Genomic DNA, 27,991 nt, shown 5'->3' on the forward strand with positions numbered 1-27,991 from the left:
GAATTATCTCCCGTTTTGCTTGGGGACCAACTAATAAGATTTCGGTTTTGTCACCATTTAATTTAAGAAAATTGGTTTGCATCCATTTGTCTACTGCAGCCAATCCAGATGTTAGATGACAGATGGATTGGTCATCACTTGGGTCTAGTGAAATATATAGTTGGGTGTCATCTGCATAGCTGTGGAAATTGAGGTTATGTTCTCTGATGACGTCACCTAATGGAAGCATGTACAGTGAAAAAAGCAGAGGACCAAGGCAGCTACCCTGAGCAACACCAAACGGTAATTCATATATCCCTGTTACATGATCTCCCATAGTAACAAAAAACTTTCTTCCCATTATATATGAGTTCTCAAGTCGGTCAATGAGAATATTGTGGTCTATGGTGTCAAAGGCAGCACTTATGTCTAGTAAGACTAGAATGGAGACCTTGTTAGCATCAGTGCTAGTTCTGAGATCACTGACAACTTTGGTGAGGGCTGTCTCAGTACTGTGATTTGCCCTGAACCCTGACTGAAACTTTTCGAAAATATTATTTTTGTTCAGGAAATAGATAATTTGGTTAAAGACAACTCTTTCTAGTATCTTACTTAAGAATGGGAGATTTGATATAGGCCTGTAGTTATTTAAAACATTAGCATCTAGGTTTGTTTTTTTCAGCAGAGGTTTTATAGCTGCAATTTTGAAAGATTCTGGAAACAACCGGTTTCAAGGGACATGTTAATAATCTTACCGACAGAGTGAAGCATACAGTTAAAACAATTCTTAAAAAGTATGGAGGGGACTGGGTCAAGACAGCATGTTGAAGTCTTACTCTCACTCACGAGTTTATAAAGTTCCTGATCAGAGATAGTAGTGAATTTCGATAGGCTTTCGAGATTTTTGCTGGGCCAATTAATGCTGTTGTCAGCATTTATGACAATAGTCGCTCTTATGGAGGTAATTTTGTCACAGAAGAAGGTTGCAAATTCCTCACATCTAGTGGAGGACATTTGGTCCAGAATGTCACCGGCAGGGATAGAATTTAGTAACTGGTTTATATTTGAGAACAATGTTCTTGGATCATTGTTACTCTCAGTAATCAACTTGGAGAAATGAGCTCTTCTTGCAGAGTGTATGGCACAGTTCAAAGATAATATTTGTTTCTTGTAAATATTACGATGGACCTCTAGACCAGTTTTCCTCCTCCTAAGTCTGAATAGAAGGGCAAGACCAAAAAATATGGGCATGGTCAACCATGATTTCTCCACATTCCCTCCAGCAGCGTAGCTGGGTGCCACTTTGTTTAGACTTCTGTTTGGGCGTGATGAAAAAGAAAATCTGATTCTTCCAGCAGAAGTCTCTCCAGGTACGGGAGTTCGTGGAGGTCGACTGTGTTTCTCAGGCATTCAGCCACATGTCCTCAGTTATTTCAGTGACCAGCTCTTTTTCCCATCATGGCTTCACATAATCTGTGTGTCCTTATTCAGTGATATGATGGCACAGTATAACTTGCTCATTAGAACTTTGTTTTTCCTGAGTTACAAACATCAATAAAAATATGAATGACGGTGATTCTCTTGGACTAATACCTTTTACCTTTTTACAAAAATGATCATGGAGCTGTAAATATACCAATGACACATTTAAATAAGATACAATATGTAATTATAACGGCCTAAAAAAATTCATGCAGAATCACCGCATACATATCCTATTCTATACATTGTAAAGTAAAGCCTTCATGGCATCATAAGACTATAAGTGTGAAGTGTGTCAGATTTGAGGGGATTTAGTGGCATCAAGTGGTGAATTGCAGATTGTAACAAGCTAAAACTTCTCCCAGCCGGAATTCCTAAAGTGCTCATTGTTGTTGTTTTTTTTACCTGGAGTCGAATTATCTGCAGAGGTCTCTTCCTCTCCAAAACATACAGACCTGGGCCCAGTTTTTCAAAAGGTTTAATCCAGATAAAATTGATTCGGATTTGGTAATCTTTTTTTTTTGCTATCCATGATCACGTAATTCATCTTACTTTTGAGCCAGTTTTTCAAAGCAACATCGGATTGGATCAATCTGATCCAGATAGAAACTTTTCAGGATCACCAAATCTGGATAACCAGTGCTCAAATAGGATAGGAAATCACAATGTAGAACTATAGATATGTAAAGAGCAACAAGTAGAATAGCCAGTGTAGGGTCAATACAAGTTTATTTTTATTTGAAACGAAAACACGCACACACAAAAAACACCCTCTTCCGGCAGTCTGCTCATCTGGTGAGCAAACATTCTCAATGCGACGTTTCGTTTCAGTTTGTTTCTGGTAGCATATATTCATTTTTTTAATTCATTTCCGACCTTAGTAATTAAACAATATCTTTCACTGTGTTGTCCACGTTTCTATATCCTGCATGAAACAACACGATAAGAACATACGCCCCATATGTTCTCATCGTGTACATTTTGTAGTCCATCTTCAGAACATTGTAGTTTCACCACAGCAGACCCACGTCAATAACATCCGCCGTCGCATGATGACGTAGCCCAGCGTAAGTGCGGTCGGATTTTCTCAGCTCTGCGGTTCTCTTTTCCTAAGTCCTTATGAATTCTCCTACTCATCTTTCCTTGACCTTGTGACATTTCCCACCGAGGTCAAGGAATAGGCTAGTGATTAGGAATAGACGATAGGAGTGACTTTCCGACCGCAGCCCGAGTTCACCACCAGCAACAACGTCTTCATTGGAGTAGTGAAGAAACTTCACAGAGAAGGTCGCGACAAAACATCCCACCACCAAGCGTTAACACAGGCCGACTTTCAGAAAATCAAGCTCTCTCGGGCACTGAATCCAAACACACCTGAGGGTCTTGTCAACAAAGTTTGGTTTGATGTGCAGTTGCATATGGGACACAGAGCTAAGGAGGGCAACCGCCAAATGAAGCCTGACTCATTTATCATCCGACAGGACCAAAACGGTCAGAAATATGCAACGCTGTCATTTAATGAATGCACCAAAAACCACCAGGATGCCGGCGAACGAAACAATAGGCTCGTTCGAGATGAACTGCACCTCGCCTGAAAAGTAGAGGAGAGCAGGTGGCCGCAGTGGGGGGCGGTGACAAAAAGCTGCTGTGAAGTTGGACAGTTTCCCGACAGTTTCCAGCAGCCTTCAGTCCGTACAGGAAGTCACAGACACACTAACATCCTGTCTGGAATGATGTCACTTCATTAAAAAAGTGATCAGACCCATATATCAGTTTGTTTTCACCATCAGTCACACAACATGTTTTCTGTTCACAGAATAAACCTTCAGGTCAGACAAATACAATCTTAATCTCTAAAATACAACAAAAACGAGTAGTTTATCTAAAACGTCATCTTGTTGAGTCGACATCTTAACCAATCAGCTGTTGGATCAGGTGAGAGCTAGGCGGTACAGTCAGTGGAGAGCAACTGCAGCGCCTGGCTCTAAAAACTGCGGCCGCCTCGCTCTCGCGGCTTTATCGCCATCCACTTTTGTAATACGTCAGAGCAAGTCGGGATGAAGTTGGACACAAAACTAACCGGCATGCATTGTGCGCTGATCGCCGGTGATCGAATCTGCGCAGGACTGGCTCATCTCGAATGAACCTAAAGAGTCTGCAGGGATTTATGTTCGAGCAGCCAGGGAACCCACTGTCTCCTGTCGCTTCACTACCTATGTTTCCACCCAAAAGTGATTCGAATCATTGGGAAATGCGCATTAAAAGAAATACAAATCCTGTGTGTTTCTATTAAATGTACGGACTTTGGTGAAAACTATGAACTTGCGCGAGTTTTCCGCAGAACCAGAAACAAAACAAATCTCGCATTCTTTTTCTTCTACGTTTTCGGGCGGTTGGTAACCAGCTTGTAAATGCATTACCGCCTTCCCAACCTGGAGAGGTGTGCTACGTCAGACTGAATTTGAACATAACCGTTTCCGTCCCCCGTTTTGCGAATCAGCATTTATTCGAATCAACCAAAACCCGGCTAAAGCGAGCTTATTTTAGTTTGTGCGAATCAGGGGATTTTAATTCGAATTTTGGCGATTCCATCATAATTTTCCGACGCAATACTTCTAGATGCACATCGAAACAGGCTGATGGAAACATGGCTACTGGAGAAATATCTGTCAGTGCTGCCACCCAACCCACCGGCCTTTTATCTCCATCCAAAGCGGAGAAACTACACCGACGATGTATGGTAAGTTAACATGTAATGTCTGTTTGTTTTGTTACAGTGTAGCTTAGTTACTTTGAAACGTTTAGGGGACTTATTTTTTTCTCTCAACGGTAAGGTATACTAGAGAGCCCATGTGGGTGAACTTTCTCGGCTCCATGTTGCCACGGATCTGTAAAGCAGCCGGTGTTGTATCGAGCTCTGTTTCCTCGTCGAGATTTGTTTCCCCTGGTCCCGCCCCCATCCGAAATGGCCCGAAGGGCGAAGGAAGCGCGCGTTCACAAAAAGCTCGCCCCTGAGCTGTTGTGCTCGTACCACGAGCGAGTTTTATCTGAAGATGTTGTATTGTAGAAGTGAAATCCAAATTTCATGACTGTCTAGTTATATTTTTAAACTGGGAAAACAGCACATATGTTTTTGTTTTTATGTCTTTATTAACACAACCAACTACTGTTATTTCTATCAATAAAAAATATTATATTTGTGAGAAACTTTTCATTTCGAATATTATGGACTTTTTGGAAGAAAGTGTGCTCATTCATTTATAGGCTAAATATAAATCACTATTTTATCATATTTGTCTTAAATCCAGCTCCATTATAGCAGGTAAAGCACATCCTGACAGCTTGGAATATTACTGTCAGATACTGTTGCCCCTCTGTTCAAAATGAAAGGAGGCTCAGACATCTTTCAAATTCATACTCCTGACTTCTTTCCCCACAACAGGGGGAATGCATCCTGACAGCTTGGAATATTATTGTCACATACTGTTCCCCCTCTGTTCAATATGAAAGGGGCTCAGACAAGCATTAAAGACTTTAATAACATTAAACAAAAAATAAACTTACTTTTTATAACATAGAATTATTATTCAGTTCAATAAATACAAAATTAAATGGCAAAATGTGCAATATTTAACACATCAACAAAAACATTAAAATAATTTAAAAAATGAAACATTCAAAATCAAGGAAAAATAAACTGTAAATAGAACATTTCTTATTAATACATGAACTTCCTAAGAAATAAGTTCCTTTGCCTCAGCATGCTGCACACACAAATTTGTCCTCGATCTTTGGCCTTCCAACACATGCATGGTGGAACCACTGTCCACAGGCATCACAGGATATCTGTAGTGCAAAAGCATTTGAACACTGCATGAAATATTTAAAGAAAACTTGGAAGATAGATACAAACACAGGACCATATTCTATACATAAAATATAATACCCATGTCAGCTCTGCCTCTTCACTGTCATCTGCATTTTCCTCCCCACAGTTGAGGCAAAGGTTTGTCAGATTGTCTGTCAGAAAAATGGAAAAGTATTTGAAAGAGGGCAACATTTGTGAGGACAAGATGATTTCTTTTGAGTCTGATCCCCGGCAATTAAAAGCCCGGTGAACTGTCACATGTTACTGTACTCCAGTAAAATATGACAGTTCAGAGGGCTTTTATTCTGAAATGCTCCATCAGATTGACCTGATATTTTCTGGCTGACACCCTGAGGTCGTGCACTATCAGTCTGAAGTAGAACGGTTGAGTAATAACAGGTAGTTTTTTTAAGAATATTATTCTCAATGTACTTTGAAATCAGCCCTTTCTCGCCCTTGCCGTAATGTGTAGTATATACGCGCACCGCAAAACAACGTGAGGGCTGGCTTGACCAAATGAATCAAAGTGAGGGCTGGCTTGACTTTAGTGGATGCAAGCTGCTGTAAAACCCAGAGAGCCATTAATATCCACACTCCGCTCAGTAGGTGGCGGTAATGCGAACTTAAGTTATTTGGCAAACGCCATCCAGAAAGAAGATGAGCCTCCATCATAACAACGCATGCGCGAATCCAAGGTGAATCTGTCATGGAGGAGTTATGCCATCGCGGATGTGCTGATGCTAGATTTGGATGAGTCCAGTCTTTAGAAACATCTGCCCGACTAATAAAACTATCACTTGACGTTATCAGAGAGAGGCCTGGTGTCTTTGTTTTCCCGTGTTGTGTCTGACACTTCAAATGGACGCTAACTAACGCTGCCATCTGCTTTGAGTTAACTTCGGTAAGTTCGTCTTCCTGCTGCTGCGTTGTTAGCCTAGGTACAGTAATAGCTAGCGTTTACGTCACGTTACTCAATAAAACTTTGACGGTATTAGACCCAAACCTGTGACCCGTCAGATTCAGTGACGTTAGAGGACACAGTAGGGGAGGCCTGGAGATGTAGAGTAGTTATTGTATCTTTATTTATACGGCCTGTGACAGAATGATATACGTGAATCACAATTCATTTAACTTAGTGACTCCGTACATTAACTACTGGACGTTATGATAGATTACTATGGCTAAAACGTTCACATTTATTGGAAAGAGTGACAGTTGCTTGGGCAGCGTTGTGACATTTTGTAGTCAGAATACATGTATTTGGAAACACTTCCTAACTGTTTCATCTCCAACTCTTTCAGAAACATACGTGAACTGGATACTGCAAGAAAACAGCCACACCAGGATGGCCAGTGTGAGTCAAGTGTGTGTAGTTGTGTAGAGGCAGCGAGATGGTATGACATAGACATAAATGTGTGTGTGTTAAAGTTGTAGCTGGTTTTCAGTGTGAAACATTTACATATTCTTAACTCACATACACATCTTAGGGATGCATGATAATACTGTCATCGGTATTGGCAGATATTGGCTTTAAAATGAAATATCGGAATTGGCTAACATGCTGATAGTATCAGCCTTACCTTACCAGTATCGGCCAAAATCGCCCAACATGCTTTTTCTTAATTTGCACAGTGAATGAAAGTTCTATACATTGAAAAGAATTGAGTGCATGAAAAGAGTGCATGAAATGGTTCAGCATAGTTCGCAGCTAAGTGTATGTACACTCAGTGGCCACTTAATTGGGTACACCTGTTCAATCTAATGAAGCTGGGGTGGCAGTTGCTCAGTACACAAAGTACAACTTTGCTTGGGAACTGGAGGGTCATCCGGTTCAAATCCCTATCCGCACCAAATATGTAGTGTGAACTGGTAGCTGGAGAGGTGCCAGATTGCTTCCTGGGCACTGCAGAGGTGCCCTGGAGCAAGGCACTAAACCCCCAACTGCTTTGGGCACCTGTCCATGACAGCCCCCTCGCTCTGACATCTCTCCATTTAATTGGTCCCATTTGTGCAAGTGTATATGTCAACAGAGTAAAAAAAAAAAAAAAAAAAAAAATTGAATTTCCCCTTGAGGAAATTTGCGGATCCTCACAGAACAAATCAGGAAATCAAAATACAAAATAGCATCTATATTCTTGTTCAATGACAGAAATGTATTTGCAACCTGGTACTCACAGTATCACTAACCAATCAGTTGGGTTTGTAGTGCCAGACTTAACTCTTTAAAGACTGCAACTCCTGGAGAAACTCAGACAGGGAAACACACAGCAGTGACCCTCCTACTGACGCTAGCTTGCTGTCAATGAGCGGATTAAAAAAGCACACACTTTGACACACAGGAGGAATTTGGGGTTCAGCATCTTGCCCAAGAATACTTTTACATGCAGACAGTAGGAGGTGGAGGTCAAAGTGCCGTTCTGTGGATGACCCGCTCTGCCTCCTGAGCTACAGCCACCTCCATACACAAACATGACACAAACACACCACTATCTACATCATCCAAAATCATCATACAGTTCAATCAGCAACATGTGTTTGTGTTCAGGTGCTGTGCAGCAGAGCCAGGCTGGTTGCTTACCTCCCAGGGCTTCATGTGTTGGTGCATCGTGTGGCTGGAGCCAGAGCCTTCTCTACTGCTGGATCCTCAGGCTCTGATGAGCCTCACGTAGCCATCATTCCCTCTGACATGGGTATGGGTTTTTTCTTGTATATTGTAATATTTCTAAGCTAGAGCTGATTATTAAATATAAAAGTTGAAGCTGGGTCTAGATCATTATGTGTGTCTTATTATGCTTTACAAGGGCAGTCCTTTTGAGCGGGAACACAAAGGTTGGAAACGTGTATCAAAAGCATTAGAAGGGTTATATAGCTTTTCAGTCTCTGATTTTGGTGAGCCTTTAAGAATTTGCATTATGTGAAAACTCAATTTTAATGCATTATGTACTTTTCCCATTGGTTTCCCCCTGGTTCAGGACCTCGGACAGTGTGGCCTGATGAGAGCATGGGGCCTTTTGGACCCCAAGACCATCGCTTCCAGCTGCCCGGTAACATGGGCTTTGACTGTCACCTAGAAGGAGTAGCAGAACAGAAGAAGAGCCTAGCACGCAAGATGGTCCCTGATGTGCTGTCTTCCCCATCCAGCAGTGAGAGACATGAGTTTGTTCTGGCCCAGATGATTGGAGAGTTGTTTGTAAGTGTAATAATGTTAACATTAGCACTTTTTCTGAGAACAAGAAAATTGCTTTAGATTAAAAAGGAAACCCACTCAAGCAGCTGTAATTCATATTGTGTCACCAGTTAACCTGTAATGCCCTGATAATGCTCATTTAACTTTAACTAATTGTATTTAATGAGAAATTAACTGAAAAACAATCTATACACACCCCCACATCTGGTTCCTTTGGGTATGAGCAGCATGAGTGACTCGCAGCCACATGCCAACACCATCCAAGCCAACCACAAAAAGCACCACCAACACTTGGAAAATAGATTCAAGAGCCTAAATTTAGCACAGTTTAGCACAAATTCAGCACACATTTAGTGGAGCTGACAGAGAGGTGACTGAAAGCATCTGCACCTACGTTACTACAAATGAAAACATATAGTTAATGGCAGTAGTGGCTCGTGGTGAAATTCAGTGGGAGGGCTAACACAATAGGCCTGTGGCCTTTACTGATCAATAGTTCAGCAACAATGCACTACAACAAAACTCGAGAATTAGGTTAACTACAAAAATGTTCTGATGCCAAAAGCTCTCTCTCGCTGGCTCGCTCGCACGAGCACACACACACTGACTATTTTCCGCTGTACACACAGACAGGAAAGGTAAAGAAAGGAAAGGAGTAATGCTCCTTTAATAAGAGGTTAGGGCTTGGGCCTAGGGCTGGGCGGTATGGCCTAACATCAATATCACGTTATTATTTTTGGGGGGATGCGGTAACGGTATGATATCGTGGTATCGTCTTCTCTCATTTTTTACACCTTAAATAAAACAATTTAAAAAGGCCGCTCCCCGGGCCCCCTTCTCCCGCGGGCCTGGGTTTGGGGCGGTCGGCCAGGCCACCTCCATCACGTAGTGAGGGAGGTGCATGAGGCAGGCAGGCCGGCCAGCCACCGGGCCCCGTGCTGCCGCCGTAGTCGGAGTACTGCAGTATGAAAGTAACCACAAAAGAAGTACCGCGGCTCAAGTTTACTGCGGCAAGTTACCGTCACCGCGAATACTGCCCAGCCCTACTTGGGCCTACCTTATTTGAAGAGAAGCTCACATCAACAGCCTGTCTGGGATGCAAACAGGTTGATCATCAAGTCATATAAGTCTGATGATTTTTGGATGAGGTCCCACTTGATAGACAGCATTTAAAATAATCCACCTTGTTCAGCATGATGCTAACGCAATTCGCAAGACTCAATGCTCACAGTCCCACTACAGTAACAGTGGGTAGGCCCTCACTGTACTTCCACGCACTGTCATTGGCCAAAAGTCAATGGCCTGGGCTGAACTAATTTAGCCCAACTGGACAGTAAATCAAGGGGGCTTGTCACGACACCTGTCACTCACGATGTGACAACAATGATTGAAAGCTGATTCTAGGAGTATGGGCTGTAAAAAATCAGCCCATTTAGATAAATCCTGCCTTTTTGTGACTTTTTTAGTGCTCTTGCTGCTATAGGTTCCACCAAAAACAATCAGCTCTAAGGTTCAGTACGTATTATTTTAATATTTAATTTAATAATTTTCTCATCTTTATTGTAAAAGATAGGCAGGGCTTAGCCCACCAAGCCCATTTATACCAGCCGTCTTTGGTTAATGGGCTAATACAATATAATTCAAAAGCCTTCAGTCTTAACTTCAGTAAATTGTAGGTTAGTTAAGGTACTGCTAGTAGTAATGGAGCACTGAACCACTTGTGTCAAAGCATTGATATCATCACAGTGGTGACATCTGCTGGCCAAGCTCTGCTATTGCATCCACATGGAAGGATTAATGAGTGAGTCAGAAAAAACTGAACATCACTGCTGTCATCTCTGATTTAAGTAATATTACATATGGTGCCACTGATGACGATAAAGCAAGCCCTCAGGTGTAACATTGTGATTATACAACAGTTACCAACAATAAAGATACAATCCAAATTTATTCATATTGTGGATCAGTTAGCTCTGAAATTAAAAAAACACTTTATTGTTATTTATATGTTATACTATGGAAATACATGGAGTCTGACTAATAATCGGAAAACAGTCACATCAGTAGACTCCTAAGTAGTGAAACCTTTCTGCAAACTGGAGCTGATTTTTTTTATGTCTGTTTTTGTGTGTGCATATGTGTTTGTGTGTCAGGAGAAAGATGACCCAGCCTCGTCTCAGAATGTCAATAGAGCTACACAGTATTTTGATAACTCCACTCTGGAGTGTGCCATACAGTCCTGCCCCGAGCTACTGAAGAAAGGTACAGTACAGATACACAGTTCACACAATTATCCATTGTGTTAATTTTCTGTGTTTTCTTTTTGAATTTGTATCTATTTTTGATGTGGTGCTTAATGAACAGTTTTAAGGTTTGTGAATGTGTCTCTGCTGCTAAAGGGCTTCGTAATACAAGTGTTTGTGATTCTCTTTCTGTCCACCGGAAGGAGAGCAAAATAATTACTACCTGGGCCACACTGCCTGTGTGAGCAGCGTGTGACGGCAACCTTGCTGAAGTGCTATGGCTGGCACGTGTGCAGTGTTAACACTGACAGTGTTGTTGCTGAAGCACAGCCGCAGAGCTGCATGCTGCTGTAATTACTGTATTTCCATAGTTAAAAGCTGGCACTCCACTCATTTATGGAGCCGTGCAGTCACCGCATTGTGAACAACACAATCCACATATTTCACAATACAGAGCCTCGTGCTAAAAATGAAGAAAGTCTTTCCACAGAAATGCTGTCAGAGGGCTTTTATTCTGAAATGGAGATAGGAAGTGTTGAGTTAAAAAGAAATATTTTTTTCATGTCTGTGACAGATCTAGACATTGAAACTGTAGTCGAAGTTGGTATAATATCAATATGATTACCAAAAGACCATTTTCACTGTCTATTTTTTAGGAAAACTATGTACATCATGCAGAAAAAATAGGTGCGCCTCCTATTCTCTTGATGTTCCTCAGCTGAGCAGCAGCCAGGCTGTGCCTCAGTACTGCTGCTCACACGGGCAGTGTAGCTGCTAAACCTCTAGCATGAGTGCCAAAAAAACAAGAGGTTGCGCAACACGCAGGTAGTGTGATTCAGGTGTAAGTGTTTCTTTTCCTGCTGATGAAAAGCAGTGTTACTGTCTGATGTGTGATTCCTGTTGATGTGATGAACAGATTTCCACTCCATGTTTCCTGAGGCTCCATCCTCTGGTATGATGGTGGTCACAGTGACCCAAAAGACCCAGAATGATATGACCTCATGGTGTGCTGAGGTGGAACAGGAGAGAGAGCAGATGCTTGATAAGGTAAGCTGCTGTGCAGTTAGGTCATATGTAGCAGTGATTAGGCTGCTGTGGAACAATTGTTTTGACCAGCAGATGGTGACATCGGATAACCATATGGCAGGATGAGAGCCTTTGGCCACTACAGCAGCAACATTATTGCTTCATGTAAAATAAATTTGTGGTAAAGTGTTTGACATCATCAGATTTCTTAATGTAATTTTAGTCTAGATGACATACTGTATGTGCACATGGAAATTGCCATCATTGAGGAAAAAATATGAAAGCACGATCAGTTATTCTAAAACACTGAATATGTGTGAGAGCTTCACCGATTGATGCATTTGCGCCAATCTTAAATCTGTATAACAGATGCTGAAACTGTAGCTGCAGATTGTGAGCCCACTGCAAAGCTTGTAGCGTCTTCTGGGTCCAGTGCAAACCTAGCATTAGGCGCTTATAATGAGATGTAAGATGCCAGCAGAAAATGACTAATTGTTTGAATTCACAGATTGATGAATGATGAATGAATGATGAATGAATAGTGAACCACTAAGTGAGACTAAAGGCCCTGACACTAAGCTGAAAACTCAACTCAAGGAAAGGAAAGTAAACAAAGAGCTAAAGTCAAGAGAGAGTGAGACCAAAACAAACTTAATCTGTAAAGTCAGATTATTTTTCTTAAGCCACTGAGCTCTTAAGCAGAAACGTTTCCTGATGGTTTGTGCTATTGTTCACCAGCGCACAGTAAAATCCAATATCAGCATTGGATTGTTTTGCTAATGCGCTAACTGGCTAACTAGCTGCAAGATGGTCGTCTGGTTTCTCTTTTTTAATGATGAATCCCCCCGGCTTGTGGTGCGGAGAGTTACAGTATATCCTGTGACGCAGGTGCAGAATGTACGTGCTGGCTGACTGTCTTTGCAGTCTTTGCAGTGAGTTCATGTGCAACTCTTTGACTGAGACATGGTGACGTCAGGCAACGCAGCAGGGGGCTTTCATCACTGCTAGTTCTTTAACGTTTGTTTGGTGTATCTGGGCCTTGAGTTGTTTTTGTGCTTTGCAGTTTATTGATGGAGCAAAGGAGATCTGCTACGCTCTGCAGGGGGAAGGATTCTGGGCTGACTTTATCGACCCATCCTCAGGCCTGGCGGTAAGATAGCACTATCACAAACCCCACCCCGAACACTAAGGGTTAGGGTTTGATAGTATTTCATTGAATCTAAATCTAGTTTTGAATCTGCTTATTGAATCTGGATCCTTTTGAACCCTACTTCAAATCTTTGGAGCTTGTTTGTTGAACTGAAGACACTGAACTGATTTTACAATCAGTACTAGGGCTGTCAAAAGCACCATGAGATTGAGTTTGAATATTTTCGAATTAATTTAGTAGAGTTTGACTAATATTCAAATTTATTATTATTTTTTTAAATTATTTTATTATTATTATTATTATTTATTTATTATTATTATTATTATTATTATTATTATTTAAAAAAAGAACAAAAAAAACAAAACACAAATATAAATAAGATGCTTATTGCTGGCGCAATATGAACGTGACACTCGGATGAAAACACCCGTTCTGACTGCAATGTTTGGATACTTCAGTGCACCCGTAGTTTTCCACCACAAGAGTGGATGAACGTTTCATCTCTTCTTCATAAAGGGTAGGCAGGGAGGCAGCAGGTGCACCACTCTCCCTGTTTGTCTCCCCGAACAGGTCACACATCGCGGACAGCGCAGTGGGTGCTGTTGGCGCAGCGGGCTCCTCCGTCCGTGCCTCTCCCTCCGTCTCTCGCCGAAATTCCACTGGATGCGGGTCCGTTGCGGAACGGTTGCGCTAGTTATCTGCTGCATGCACAGACGCAACCAACACGCATCCGATGGAATTTGGGGGTCGGCGACCATCTCTGGCACGGCTTGTGGGTGAGCCATTTCTGCACAAACGGGGTTCGCCGTGATATACGACGTTATTAATAGTATTAATGAATTATTAATGATATTCGAATGATCAAATTTAGGTTCGAACTTATGAAAAATATATATATTCGAATATACACTGAACAAAAATATAAACGCAACACTTTTGTTTTTGCTCCCATTTTTCATGAGCTGAACTCAAAGATCTAAAATATTTTCTATATACACCACCAAAGACCATTTCTCACACATATTGTTCACAAATCTGTCTAAATCTGTGTTAGTGAGCACTTCTCCTTTGCCGAGATAATCCATCCCACCTCACAGGTGTGGCATATCAAGATGCTGATTAGACAGCATGAATATTGCACAGGTGTGCCTTAGGCTGGCTACAATAAAAGGTCACTCTGAAATGTGCAGTTTTGCTTTACTGGGGGGGTCTGGGGGGGTCAGCAAACCAGTCAGTATCTGGTGTGACCACCATTTGCCTCACGCAGTGCAACACATCTCCTTCGCATAGAGTTGATCAGGTTGTTGATTGTGGCCTGTGGTATGTTGGTCCACTCTTCTTCAATGGCTGTGCGAAGTTGCTGGATATTGGCAGGAACTGGAAAACACTGTCATATATACCGATCCAGAGCATCCCAAACATGCTCAGTGGGTGACATGTCCGGTGAGTATGCTGGCCATGCAAGAACTGGGATGTTTTCAGCTTCCAGGAATTGTGTACAGATCCTTGCAACATGGGGCCATGCATTATCATGCTGCAACATGAGGTGATGGTCGTGGATGAATGGCACAACAATGGGCCTCAGGATCTCGTCACGGTATCTCTGTGCATTCAAAATGCCATCAATAAAATGCACCTGTGTATGTTGTCCATAACATACGCCTGCCCATACCATAACCCCACCGCCACCATGGGCCACTCGATCCACAGCGTTGACATCAGCAAACCGCTCACCCACACGACACCACACACACTGTCTGCCATCTGCCCTGAACAGTGAAAACCGGGATTCATCCGTGAAGAGAACACCTCTCCAACGTGCCGGACGCTATCGAATGTGAGCATTTGCCTACTCAAGTTGGTTACGACGACGAACTGCAGTCAGGTCGAGACCCCGATGAGGAGAAATTCTTTGGTTATGCAAACCGATTGTTGCAGCAGCTGTCCGGGTGGCTGGTCTCAGACGATCTTGGAGGTGAAAATACTGGATGTGGAGGTCCTGGGCTGGTGTTACACGTGGTCTGCGGTTGTGAGGCTGGTTGGTGAAACGAAAAAACACTTCTGCTTGCTGATTAGTAGTGTTTAACTTTTGATTTAACACTAAAAATTAAAACCCTCGGTGCACTGCAGCGCAAGCAGACGGATGAGCGACTCAGAGCAGCATGTGTCACTGACACCAGACTCAGAGCGCAGTGGACCGGTGGAAAATGTCACCATCAGCATATTATTTTACATCAATAAAATCTATTTTATCATTATTTTGAGTCACATTGTTGAAAGAATTTAGTCGTCTGTAGGATAATAGGTTACCATTCATTGCACGTCGGGATTTCTATTTCCTTGTCGGAGATGTTTTCTTTTTTAATTACATGATAGCTATTCTCCCTTAACTCACCAGTAAAGAATACCTTGGTCCTTTTCAAATAACCCGTGGCAATAATAATATCCCTGGTTTCTGATTTACTGTGAAACTTTTTTAGGCAATTCATGCAACAGTCAGACCAGATGACTTCTTTACTTGGCCTAATGGGGCCGGCCTTTATTTGTCAACCAACCAAAAACAATCAATCAATTAAAAACACAAACTGGAACTGGAACATTAAATCTTATATGCCTAACAGACATTGCTTCTCATTCTTTGAGTTTACATATGGCTAAAGGGGAAAAAAACAACCGTAAACGGATGGCATGATTAGTGTTGCATTCAAGGTCCTCCCCAAAAAACGGGAGAAAAAACGGCAGAATATTCTTTTTTTTTTTTTTTTTTTCTCCCCCACAATCGAATCCCGTACCATCGAACGAAGCTTCGAAGCTTCGAATTTTTTGGGTCAGCCCTAAATCCCACATGAAGCCGTAAGGTTGTTGTTTTCAGCAAGTTGGCCTTGAATAGCTGATGTTGAGCTGTAGAGCTGTGTTACTTGTTATGACGTAAGGTGTATTTTAATTTTATTTTATTTATTTTTTATTTTTTTTTAAATAACAGGGACAGTACATATTAATACACAATTGCATGTAAATATGTAGGATTGTAGCCATTGGCTAAATGGCGTTTAATAAACCTGCCTTTGGTTTAATTTATTCTTTCAAGCTTTATTCCTTTTCATCTTATCTGAGTTCTGTTGTATGTTTGTGCTCCATAGATTTAATTACAAACTACAACTGTTTAGTAAGTTAAAGATGCGTTGCTGCTAGCGACAGCTTGAAGTGGCGATGAGGTCTTAAGGTATTTTTGGAAGGTCTGAAAAAAGTCTTAAAAAGGTATTGAAATTAACCTCAGGATTCCTGCATATACTAGTAATAGTAATATAAAAAATATCAAAAATATGTACACCGTAAACATGAATAGGGTTGTGTGCAAAGTACGGACGTGCAAAATCAACAGAATGCAGTGAGTGACAGGTGAATGACCAAGATGATGAAGAGATGTCGGACTGTGTGCTACAGGGGGGATGGGGGGCAGAGTAGGTGAGGATCTCTGGTCTTGTTGATGAGGCCAGCTGCAGATAGAAACAAACTGTTTTTGTGGCGTGAGGTTTTGGTCCTGATGCACCGCAGCCTCCTGCCAGAGGGGAGGATCTCAAAGAGTTTGTGTCTAGGGTGGAAGGTATCAGCCACAATCTTTCCTGCATGCCTCAGAGTCCTGGAGGCGTACAGGTCCTGGAGGGAAGGCAGATTGCAGCCAATCACCTCTTCGGTGGAGCGAATGATACGCTGCAGTCTGCTTTTGTCCTTGGCAGTGGCAGCAGCGTACCAGATGGTGATGGAGGAGGTGAGGATGGACTCAATGATGGCAGAGTAGAGAGAGAGAGAGCGCCATCATTGTCTTTGGCAGGTTGAACTTCTTCAGCTGCCGCAGGAAGTACATCCTCTGTTATACTTTCTTTATAAGCCCAGTAGAGTTCCTGGGTGATGGTGGTCCCCAGGAAGCGGAATGACTCCACAGTGTCAACTGTAGAGATGCACGGATAGCGTTTGAGCACACCCGAATCCTCGTGCACTCATCCATCATCCACTCGCCACCCACCCAACGTAATTATCTTCTAAAATTTAGAGACCCGCACCCTCACCCAACCCGCACCAAACATTAAGTTATTGTATTTACATTAAATTATGTCCAGCCTTTCGTGCTCATTTGCTTTTCATATAGGCGCACTTTCTTGACTTAAACAATTAAAAGATTATAGGCTACTTTCGAGTGTGGTCACATTTCTAATGTAAAAATTATAAAAATTACTCTAGCCTTATATTGTTTTCTCTGTTGCAATAATAAAAGTCTTTGAAGTAAGTCAAGTCCTCTTGTGCCCTGTTTTATGGAGTGTGCGATCCCCTCCTGTTTTCATACGGGTAGGCCTTATCCCTTTTTGCTCAATTGTTTGCTCTGTTTATTCCAATATTCTACACTACATCATCTCTCTAACAGGGATTCACTTACAGTTTCTGCTGTGATAGACCTATAGGATCAGGACAGACAGACAGTATTGTTATCAACTCAAAAAAATATCAATTTTTTTTTCCTCCGATGTGTGGCGCGCCCGATGGTAGGCCTATAGGGCCTCCTCTGATGATATTGCTATGGTATAGCCAGGCTAGACTACATTATAGGCTACTGAAAAGACTGGTTCAAACAAACGTTTCTTTTATTTTCTCAGTTGAAAAAATAAGCAGAATTGCGCCAAAAAAACATTTTTTTGTACAAAACCCAAAACCAGTGAAGTTGTACAAATTGTAAATCGTAAAAACACAGAATACAATGATTTTATCAATCCTTTTCAACATCCTATATATTCAATGCAAAGACAAGTTACTTAATGTTCGAACAGGTAAACTTTGTAATTTTTTGCAAATATTAGCTCATTTGGAATTTGATGCCTGCAACATGTTTCAAAAAAGCTGGCACAAGTGGCAAAAAAGACTGAGAAAGTTGAGGAATGCTCATCAAACACTTATTTGGAACATCCCACAGGTGAACGGGCTAATTGGGAACAGGTGGGTGCCATGATTGGGTATAAAAGCAGCTTCCCTGAAATGCTCAGTCATTCACAAAAAAGGATGGGGCGAGGGTCACCACTTAGTGAACAAATGCGTGAGCTGATTGTCGAACAGTTTAAGAACAACATTCCTCAACGAGCTATTGCAAGAAATTTAGGGATTTCATCATCTACGGTCCGTAATATCGTCAAAAGGTTCAGAGAATCTGGAGAAATCACTGCTATAGCGACAATAAAACCAACATTGAATGCCCGTGACCTTGATCCCTCAGGCGGTACTGCATCAAAAGCACATCAGTGTGTAAAGGACATCACCACATGGGCTCAGGAACACTTCAGAAAACCACTGTCAGTAACTACAGTTAATATTTTAACCTGCAAGTGCAAGTTAAAACTCTACAATGCAGCGAAAGCCATTTATCAACAGCACCCAGAAACTGGCTTCACTGGGCCGAGCTCATCTAAGATGGACTGATGCAAAGTGGAAAAGTGTTCTGTGGTCTGGAGTCCACATTTCAAATTGTTTTTGGAAACTGTGGGCCGTGTCCTCAGACCAAAGAGGAAAAGAACCATCCGGACTGTTATAGGCGCAAAGTTCAAAAGCCAGCATCTGTGATGGTATGGGGGTGTATTAGTGCCCAAGGCATGGGCAACTTACACATATGTGAAGGCACCATTAATGCTGAAAGGTACATACAGGTTTTGGAGCAACATATGTTGCCATCCAAGCAACGTCTTTTCATGGGCCCTGCTTATTTCAGCAAGACAATGCCAAGCCACATTCTGCACGTGTTACAACAGCATGGCTCCATAGTAAAAGAGTGCGGGTACTAGACTGGCCTGCCTGTAGTCCAGACCTGTCTCCCATTGAAAATGTGTGGCGCATTATGAAGCGTAAAATACGACAACGGAGACCCCGGACTGTTGAACAACTTAAGCTGTACATCAAGCAAGAATGGGAAAGAGTTCCACCTGAAAAGCTTCAAAAATTGGTCTCCTCAGTTCCCAAACGTTTACTGAGTGTCGTTAAAAGGAAAGGCGATGTAACACAGTGGTAAAAAGGCCCCTGTGCCAACTTTTTTGCAATGTGTTGCTGCCTTTAAATTCTAAGTTAATGATTATTTGCAAAAAAAAAATAAAGTTTCTCAGTTTGAACATTAAATATCTTGTCTTTGCAGTGTATTCAATTGAATATGAGTTGAAAATGGTAATTAATGTTCAGTCAGTGTTTTTATCTACAATAAATGCTAAATTTACTTCACTGGTTTTGGGTTTTGTAAGATCGGCACAATAAGGCAAATTGAAAACAAGGCAACACAGGCTTGCGCAGTGTTTTATCAACCTGTGATTTAACATCCCTGTATCGGCACTTCAAAATATTAAATAACTAGCCTAATAAAACATCCCTACAGCAGTAGGCCAACAAAACACAGGCTGGCATGAGGTCAGTCAAATATAGGCCTCTTAAAAGAAATGGCATTGCAACTTCCCAAATACTGCTGAGCCAGAACAAAAAATAAATAATAATAGCCTAAATATTATCTTCAACTACAAGTGTTCAGCAGTTAAAAATAACAACTAGAGCACTCGGAGAGCGCAGACCTCCGCCAAGCAGCTCAGATTTCCCGCCATTTTATTATTTTATCCACTTCGCTTCAACCGATCACCACCAAAATTTTATCATCTGTTCCATGTCCCATTATCAGCCTTTCCGGAAAATTTCATCAAAATCTGTCAAGAACTTTTCGAGTTATTTTGCAGACAAACAGACCAACATTGGCGAAAACATAACCTCCTTGGCGGAGGTATTAATAAAACGTAAATACTATAGTAGCCTAATAAAACATAGGCAGTAAGCCCTAGGCCTGCAAAACACAGGCTGGCATGGGGTAAGCTAAATCAAATGTCGGCCTCTCAAAGAAATGTCATTGCAACTTCCCGAACAATCAATCACGGTTGGTGTCCAGTGTCCAACAAAAATAAATGTTAATATTTTAACCTACTGCATATTGTGTTCAAGTGCTCAGTGGTTAAAATAAACAACAATAGCCTAATAACTGGCTTAATAAAAAACATTTGTAGGCCTAGCTTCTAAAGCATCAAACTAAAACAAGTGCCAGTTTATCCAAAGTGTAACCAACAGACCAAAGGTAATGGCCTGTTTTTAGGCCGACTTTCTTTGCATTGTGCAGGAATACGATAGCATCTACGGTGCCGGGATTCAGGCGATTTCGCCGGACCTCAATGATGAAACCTGCTGCACTGAAACAGCGCTCACTCGCCCCGCTTGTTGCTGGAATGCACAACATTCTTCTGGCAATGGACCACAGTCGACGGAATGAGTGTCCCCGTTTCTTCCAGAAGGACAGCAGATCTTCCCCCTCAAATGGAATGCTCACAGAACAGTATTCATCCACTTCATTCGCCGTGGTGGGCTTGTCTTGGTGGGCTCTGTCTTATTTACGGTTTATGCACAAGGCAAATAAGTGCAAATTCATTAACCCATACAGACAAACTGGGTAGAGAATGGGCCATTGGAAATTTTTTTGTAAAATAGTCAGTAGCATCTATGACAAAATTATAGGCTTATTTACAAATAAACGATAATAAACTATTAAAATTGTTAAATGAAATCAATAATTTGTCATTTTCTTTGGTATTTTTTGCGATATACAGTCATGCAATGACTGCTGGCTAATTTGTATGTTAATGTTAGCCAGTGTCAAGTCTCTGATCATGTGACGAGACGATATGTGCACTACAGTGTACACTATGGGGCCCGTCATAATAGAGTGCACTGGGGCCCATCATAACAACCTTACGCCACTACTAGTAGCCCACGGAATTGGTCAGAATAATGGTAATTAATGTTCAGTCAGTGTTCCACAAAATAAATGCTAAATTTACCTGGCTCCTTGGTGATTGTGGTGCCTTCTTCTGGTCCCTCCCTGTCATCATGGATGTCAGTGACAAGTAAACAGACATTCCTCATCACCTCCTGTCTGTCTCCTGGGGTCAACATTTTCAGCGACTTAAATCTGGGACAGAGAAAGGTGGTGATTTTGTGAGTCGGAGTGAGGATTAGCTTCTCATCAAGCAGGCTGGATGCACGGATACGCAGGGCATGGATGTATGGTGGGTCTCCAAACTTGGGCTCACAGTGTTTCTTGAGTTTGAAGAACCAGAGCATCACCAGGTGGATGGTTGGGTATTTCTCTCCTTCCAACTCGGTAATGGCTAGTTTGAAGAGAGTAAGGAACCCGATCAAGTGCTTCAGCTGGTCTTGGTGGATGCTCTCCATCGGGTGCAGTTGATCTTTGTGTTCCAGCCGCTGTCGGGTCAGTGTGTACTGTTGCAGGACAGATTCCAGCATGTTGACTTTGCTATTCCAGCGCACTTCACACTCCTGCATCACTGTGTGCTCCAAACTCGCAACCGCCCCCGTTCTCTTCAGATAGGTTACAAGGCTTTTGCAGGTGGTTAACATTACCAACACATTGCTGATTTTTTTTCTGGTACATTTCTCTCAATGAACGTGTGTCTTAACACGGTGTTCAGTATGTGTGCGCAGCGAGTGCTGCCTTGATATTAGAGCCACTATCACTGACGAAGACGATCTTTGCAGCTTGATCATATTTCCCCAACTCTACCATGATTTGCTTTGTTCACTCTCTGATTAGACTGCTCAACTGTGAATCTCAGGTACTGTGTGGTTGAATTAATGTAGCCCACAAAATCAATTAGTTCATCAGTAGTACCAGTCCATATAAAAAAGATATCATCAGTGTATCTTTTCCACAATGCGATCTTGGACACAAAAGGGTTTGTCAAGTTGTTATGAATGAATTTTTCCTCCCAGAACCCCATAACAAGACATGCATATGATGGTGCAAACGAACTCCCCATGCTCACCCCTTGTTTTTGCAGAAAGTAAGATCCTACGTATTGGAAATAGTTTTTGACAGGATTATTTCAGTAAGAGTTTTAAAAAAAACATTTGATGGAAGCACGTCAGGAGGGCGTGTGTTCAGATAGTGGTTTAACGCCTCAATGCCTGCGTGATGTGGGATGCATGTGTAGAGGCTTTGGATGTCGCAGGTGACTAAAATAAAGTCTTTTTCAGTCACAAAACCGTTCACAAGGTTCAAAACGTCTGTCGTATCACCAAGATAGGAGGGGAGTTTGACAACCATCTTTTTTAGGAAAAAGTCCAGACACTGTGATAAAGGTTCTGTGAGACAGCCAATGCTGGATACTATGGGTCTGAGAGGCAGATTATTAAATGCTTTGTGGATTTTTGGAAGGCTGTAAAAGACTGGGCATATGGGGTGTTGCACAGACAAAAATTATTTTTCTTGTTCTGTAATCCAGCCTCTGGAAAGTCCTGAATGCAGAATCTCAACAATTTCAGCTTTATATTCATTCATTGGATTACGATCAAGCAAAGTATAACACTTATCCTCTGTGAGTTGTGATCTAATGCTTTGATCATATTGTTCCAGACTCATGACTACGATGGAGCCTCCTTTATCAGCAGAATGAATGATAATGTCATTTCTTTTTTAAATTTCATTGAGACATTTGATTTCAGCCTCTGATAGATTTTCTTATAGTTTGTCTTTTTGTTTTTCTTATTACGGGCTGTAATTAAAGAGCCTTGCGTAGGTTGGTGGATGTCGGGCTGGGCGGGGTTTTCGAAGGTGTTTCCTCTCGTCTTTCCATTCATAAACTTTCCCAGCAGCATAATCCTTCGTGTCCCTCTCATATTTCTTCAGTTTGTAACTTTGTAAATCTTTTTGGAAGGATATGAGGGAGGTTGAGATTTTCTCAGTGATGGTTTTGAAAGTTTCTGTGTCCACTTGTGCTGTGATCTTTGATTCCAGCTCGTTGATAAGAGCAGCTGTCTTTTCTGTCGAGAGAACATTTATTTAATATCTGCTCCCATTTGTGCATAAACTCCATATCATCCAGGCCAAATGAGGGAGTTTTCTTCAAGCAAAGCCCGCGAGGGATTCGCTTATTCCTCCAATATTCGGAGAGAGTGACTGAGTGCCAGAGGAGTCTAAGATCTCTCTTTTTTAAATCTTCCAAGTCTCTGCTGAGGGACAGGATACATACAGTTAAAGCTTGGATTTAACTTGGTCGTGGGTATTTGATTGAGCTGCTGGCATGTCTTGCGCTTTCTCGCAGTTGTGGTGCATCAAGTTTGAGGTACCAGTTTTGTGCCTTTTGTAGACATACACGGTACTGCAGCTGTTGCAAATGGCAAACCCGGCCTCAGTTTCTTAGTTAGTGTTGCTAACGATGACATGGAAGCGCTCCCAAACGGAACTTTTCCCTTCCTTTGTTTTAGTTTTAAGTTCTCCTGATTTTAATTTCTCTCTCACTGTTTTGGCATCCATCGCAAGGAGGTTTGACGCTGGTTTGATTCAGGAACCCTCACGTGGGGCGTTGCCATGGATACACAGGGCATTGCCAACGGTCTGACATCTACAGTAGTTGGTCATTTTGCGCCAGACAGAAAATAAATATAAATTTTATTTTATTCTTTTTTTTTTTTTGGAAAAGTACTATAAATAAAGGTTATTAAATACGAACATAACTGACAAATCCACCCGAAATTAATTACAGTGTTAATTTTTATTGGCCCACCCACCCGCGGATTGCTGATATCCGCGGATGTCACTGATAAATCCGCAAGATTTGCATCTCTAGTCGACTGGGGAGTCATACAGGGTGATGGGGGTGGGCAGGGCTGGGTTCTTCCTGAAGTCTACAACCATCTCCACTGTCTTAAGAGCGTTGAGCTCCAGGTTGTTCAGCCTGCACCAGGTCACCAGCTGGTCAATCTCCCACCTGTAGATGGACTCATCGCCGTCAGAGATGAGTCCAATGAGGGTGGCGTCGTCTGTGAACTTCAGGAGCTTGACGGACTGATGACTGGAGGTGCAGCTGTTGGTGTACAGGGAGAAGAACAAGAAGAAAGAACACAGCCTTGGGGGGATCCAGTGTTGATAGTCCGGGTGTCAGAGACATGTCTCCCCAGCTTCACGTGCTGCCTCCTGTCAGACAGGAAGTAATTGATCCACCTGCAGGTGGAGCCAGGCACACTCAGCTGGGAGAGCTTGTCCTGTGGCAGAGCCGGGATGATTGTACTGAAGGCAGAGCTGAAGTCCACAAGCAGGATCCTAGCGTAGGTTCCTGGGGAGTCCAGGTGCTGGAGGGTGAATTGGAGGGCCATGTTGACAGCATCGTCTACAGACCTGTTGGCTCTGTAGGTGAACTGCAGGGTGTCCAGGAGAGGGTCGATGATGGCCTGGAGGTGTGACAGCACAAGACGCTCAAAGGACTTCATTGCCACAGAGGTCAGGGCGATGGGTCTGTAGTCAATAAGTCCTGTGGTCCTTGTTTTTTTGGGGATGGGAATGATGGTGGAGGTCTTGAAGCAGGCTGGCACATGGCATGTCTCCAGTGAGGTGTTGAAGATGTGGGTGAACACCGGAGACAGCGGGTCGGCGCAATGCTTCAAGGTGGAGGGAGAGACAGAGTCTGGTCCGGCTACTTTGTAGGGGTCCTCTTAAGGAGCCTGTTGACATCCCTCTTCTGGATAGTGAGAGTAGTGGTGGGGGAGGAGGGGGCCATATGCTAATTATGACAAAACGTAACACAACTGTCTAATAGGATAAAATAATGAAGTGATGACATTTTACATCCAAAACGTCAGCTTCACTGTGACATCATGATGTTCTGATTTTTCTGGCCATTATTTGACGTTATATCGTAGCAACAGAAGAGGAGACAATTGGGCAGATTGGCAAATTGCCGCCTACCTACTTTTGTTTATACAGAATGCGCCTTTTTTGGGGCGGTGGGGGGCAAGTAACAAACGTGTAGCTTAGCGTGTGACGTAAACTATGACATGGGAGGGAAGCCGTGGCTGGTCAGTCCTTCAGCGACTCTCTCGTAAGTCAGCCCGTCTTCACCATTCCCGTTATCTGACGGTTAATGGCCTCTTCGTTTGCCAGGGCAAGGAGGGCACGCAATTCCTTATCTCCCCAGTTGCTCATCTTTACAGTGTCTGTCAGGTTTGTGTTTCCCTCTTGCTACTAGCTGCTCGCTAATTCCTGCTATCAGCTGTTTCCTGTTTATCGACCGCCAGTGGGTCGCACGTGCCGGTGCAGCGTCATCAACAGCTCCTCCTACAAGTCATCAACAGCCCCACCCGTTGCAGAAGGCAACACAGAGGTCTGTTTAAACTAAAAGGGTTCTGCCAATACGTGGCGGAAAATTGGACACGGATCAACTCGCCAATCGGCTCTGTGTGTCTAAACGCTTGCAGCTTGCCGGCAAAACAGCCAAACATTCGCGGAAAATCTGGCAGTGTAAAAGGGGCTACTGAATGGCTGACTCTCATACTGGGTTTCCACCCAGAAACTGTGCTGATTGTATTGATCCTCTGTGCTGTCTGGAGCAAGATGTGTGTGAAGCATTTTACAGACATGGATGTAAATTGTAAGAGAAACTTGTCTGGTGCACGGAGGCATACAACCATGAGACAGCAATTCTAGTTTATAATTGTGTCTCACTGACAAAATTCAAAGCTGCATATAAGTTAGATTCAGACTCTTGAAAATGTGTTAAAGATAAGTGCTTAACTTTAGTTCTTCTTGAGATGGATGTGATCTGATAACTAATGGATAAATGTCTGTGTTCCTCCCCAGTTCTTTGGCTCGTACACCAACAACACACTATTTGAGACTGATGACAGGTACCGTCACCTGGGCTTTCAGATTGAGGACCTAGGCTGCTGCAGAGTGATCCGGCACTCTCTATGGGGGACACATGTTTTTGTGGGGACAATATTTACCAACGCACCACCCAGCAGCCTTGTTATGAAGAAACTGCAGGGCAGCTGAATACAGCCTCAGGGACACTGGGTTGCCATTCAAAGTGTAAAACCTTTATGGAATGTTTGGTGATGGTGCTGTTGACTGCAATGTCATAATTTTAACAACATAAACAGAATCTATTCAGTTTTTACTTTTGCAACATGTATGTATAAATATTAGTTGATTTTGATGTATATTTATAGATTCCAATCCCACAGGCTGAAATGCTGCTGTCATCACAATAAAATCACCTTGAAACTGTGCTGGTTGTGTAGATCCTCTGTGCTGTCGGCGAAGATGTGTGTAAAGGATCCAAGTTTTCATAGACATGGATGTAAACTGTGAGAGAAGCTTAAGTGGTGTGCGGAGGCATACAACTGCAAGGTGGTAATTCTAATTTGAGGGTTAATGGCTGCTTGCATGTTTAGTGTTACTGCCATCTTTTGGAGTCAGTTAACTCCTACAGTGTCAAGTATGTCAGATTTTTCTCATCAGTCCTGTTCACCCAATAAGCTGACTAAAATCTTCTACCTTGTCTATTTCCACCACACTCCACTCCATCAATGATTCTGTTAAGTTCTTTAGATTATATTAGTTTATACAACAGTTAGTTCCGACCGAGTAATTTGATTGGACGAGAGGCAAAGCTCAGATGAAGATACACAGTAAAGCTGTTACCTGCAGCCTTCGCTTGCAAAGCTAACGCTACTAACGTTAGGTCAGTCCAAGTAATTAGTGGAAACATGCTAACATGCTAACGTTACACACAAATTAGTAGTAAAGTAAGACCTGTTCATAAATGTTCTGGTGTAGCTCTGAATTTCTTATGAACTGAGGACAACTGCCTGCTGTATATTTGTGTTCATGGTCACAGTCACAGATAATTTTATATGCTCCTTCGTTATCCGCCATGACAACCAAGTCCTCAAAGATACATCTCTGGTAAAACTGTTAGGTGTTATGTGTTCAGCAATGTCCGTTGCGCACTGCTTACTCGAAGAACACTGTAAACACGGCTCCTTCTTCTGCGGTTTAATCGCTGCGGGCTGCTGCAGGTGAACAGAATCACTTCCGCCTCAGGTGCCGTATTCTGGTTTGCTGACGTCAACAGAAAGCAACAAAATAGCCGGCATTTTTAAAACTCAGCAGCTCTCGTTCATAGCTTCCACCGCCATGTAAACGAAGAGACACGCCAGAAACCCAGCAACCACCTCAGCTTCTTCCATGTTGATAATCGTCTTTCTTATGTCTGCTTTCTTCTTCGTACTTGTGCTTCTTCTTCTTTGTTGTTGTTCTTCTTTGTTTGTTTCTTTGCTGCGTCGCCCTGGTCAAAATGGTCGCGCAACAATTACGTCACATCTATAGCCCGGTAACTTTACAGGAACCTTCTTCCTACTCCGCCGCACAGTGGAGACACGACGGTTGAGAGGGCTGAGCGAGAGGACGTTCCTGCCCCCCAAATACTACCAGGAACTTCTTCAGTGGAAACGGGCCTTTTATGTACAAAAATCTCTAAATGTTTAGAGTGGGTCATTTTTTTCGTGTAAACGTGTACACGGGTTTCACTGCTGGGTGGTGCTATTGCATTATACCAGTAAAGCCCCAGTTATCTGAATACCAACTGAACAGGCCATTTAACCAACGGTTACAGGCCGCCACTCCGATATATCGCCATTCCCACGGTCCACCATCTCGAATACTGGTCCCTGAGTCCTGACAGTAAGCTATGGCGAGCCTGTAGAAGCTGTATTTCCCATGCATGTCAGCGATTTTCACCGGGGACGCACAGGAATAATTCAGGCTGCCTTTCCTGTTTTTCAGCGAACTCCTCTGGTAATTTTATTAAAAGTCATGGCATATAGGTCCACAGTAACTTATTATTATTATTATGATTATTATTATTATTATTATTATTATTATTGGGTCTTTTAAGAGTAGGCTACAATGAGTACCGGGCCATCAAATCACAGCATCCGCGGTGAGAGGACACGATATTGTGTGCGCTTTTACGCACGTGTGAAAGATATAGCCAGATGTATTACTTGTTTTAGATACATGGCTCGTCTGTCCATCCGTCTGTCTGTCCGTAGCACGAGTCATGTGCGCCACTTGACCACCGACCCGTGCATAAAAGCGCAAACAGTTCCGCGTCCTCTCACTGCGGATGCTGTGATTTGAT

At 42.5% G+C, this 27,991-nt stretch overlaps 2 protein-coding genes across 4 annotated transcripts in view; one reads left to right on the forward strand and one right to left on the reverse strand.

The window, feature by feature from the left end:
• The window catches only part of LOC125900101 (uncharacterized), a 549,677-nt gene that overhangs the window by 153,420 nt on the left and 368,266 nt on the right, over positions 1–27,991 (reverse strand). The window lies entirely within an intron of this gene.
• mmadhcb (metabolism of cobalamin associated Db) lies at positions 6,004–26,075 on the forward strand. 3 transcript variants are annotated; one of them, XM_049594886.1, is made up of 8 exons: positions 6,006–6,230; positions 6,631–6,723; positions 7,875–8,019; positions 8,302–8,519; positions 10,670–10,778; positions 11,676–11,806; positions 12,849–12,935; positions 25,645–26,075. In XM_049594886.1, the coding sequence occupies exons 2-8, from the start codon at positions 6,721–6,723 to the stop codon at positions 25,837–25,839; spliced, it is 888 nt and encodes a 295-aa protein (XP_049450843.1). In that variant the 5' UTR covers positions 6,006–6,230; positions 6,631–6,720; the 3' UTR covers positions 25,840–26,075. The 3 variants fall into 3 exon arrangements, with proteins under 3 accessions (XP_049450844.1, XP_049450843.1, XP_049450842.1); XM_049594885.1 differs by having other exon boundaries at positions 6,631–6,683; XM_049594887.1 differs by lacking the exon at positions 12,849–12,935 and having other exon boundaries at positions 6,004–6,230; positions 6,631–6,683.

Source organism: Epinephelus fuscoguttatus, linkage group LG13 (genome assembly GCF_011397635.1).
Source record: "Epinephelus fuscoguttatus linkage group LG13, E.fuscoguttatus.final_Chr_v1".
Lineage (NCBI taxonomy): Eukaryota > Metazoa > Chordata > Actinopteri > Perciformes > Serranidae > Epinephelus > Epinephelus fuscoguttatus.

Coding starts and splice junctions, on each gene's coding strand:
- mmadhcb (XM_049594885.1), top strand. Junction 10,779..11,675: donor CCCCGAGCTACTGAAGAAAG/GTACAGTACAGA, acceptor TGTGATGAACAG/ATTTCCACTCCATGTTTCCT. Junction 11,807..12,848: donor GAGAGCAGATGCTTGATAAG/GTAAGCTGCTGT, acceptor TGTGCTTTGCAG/TTTATTGATGGAGCAAAGGA.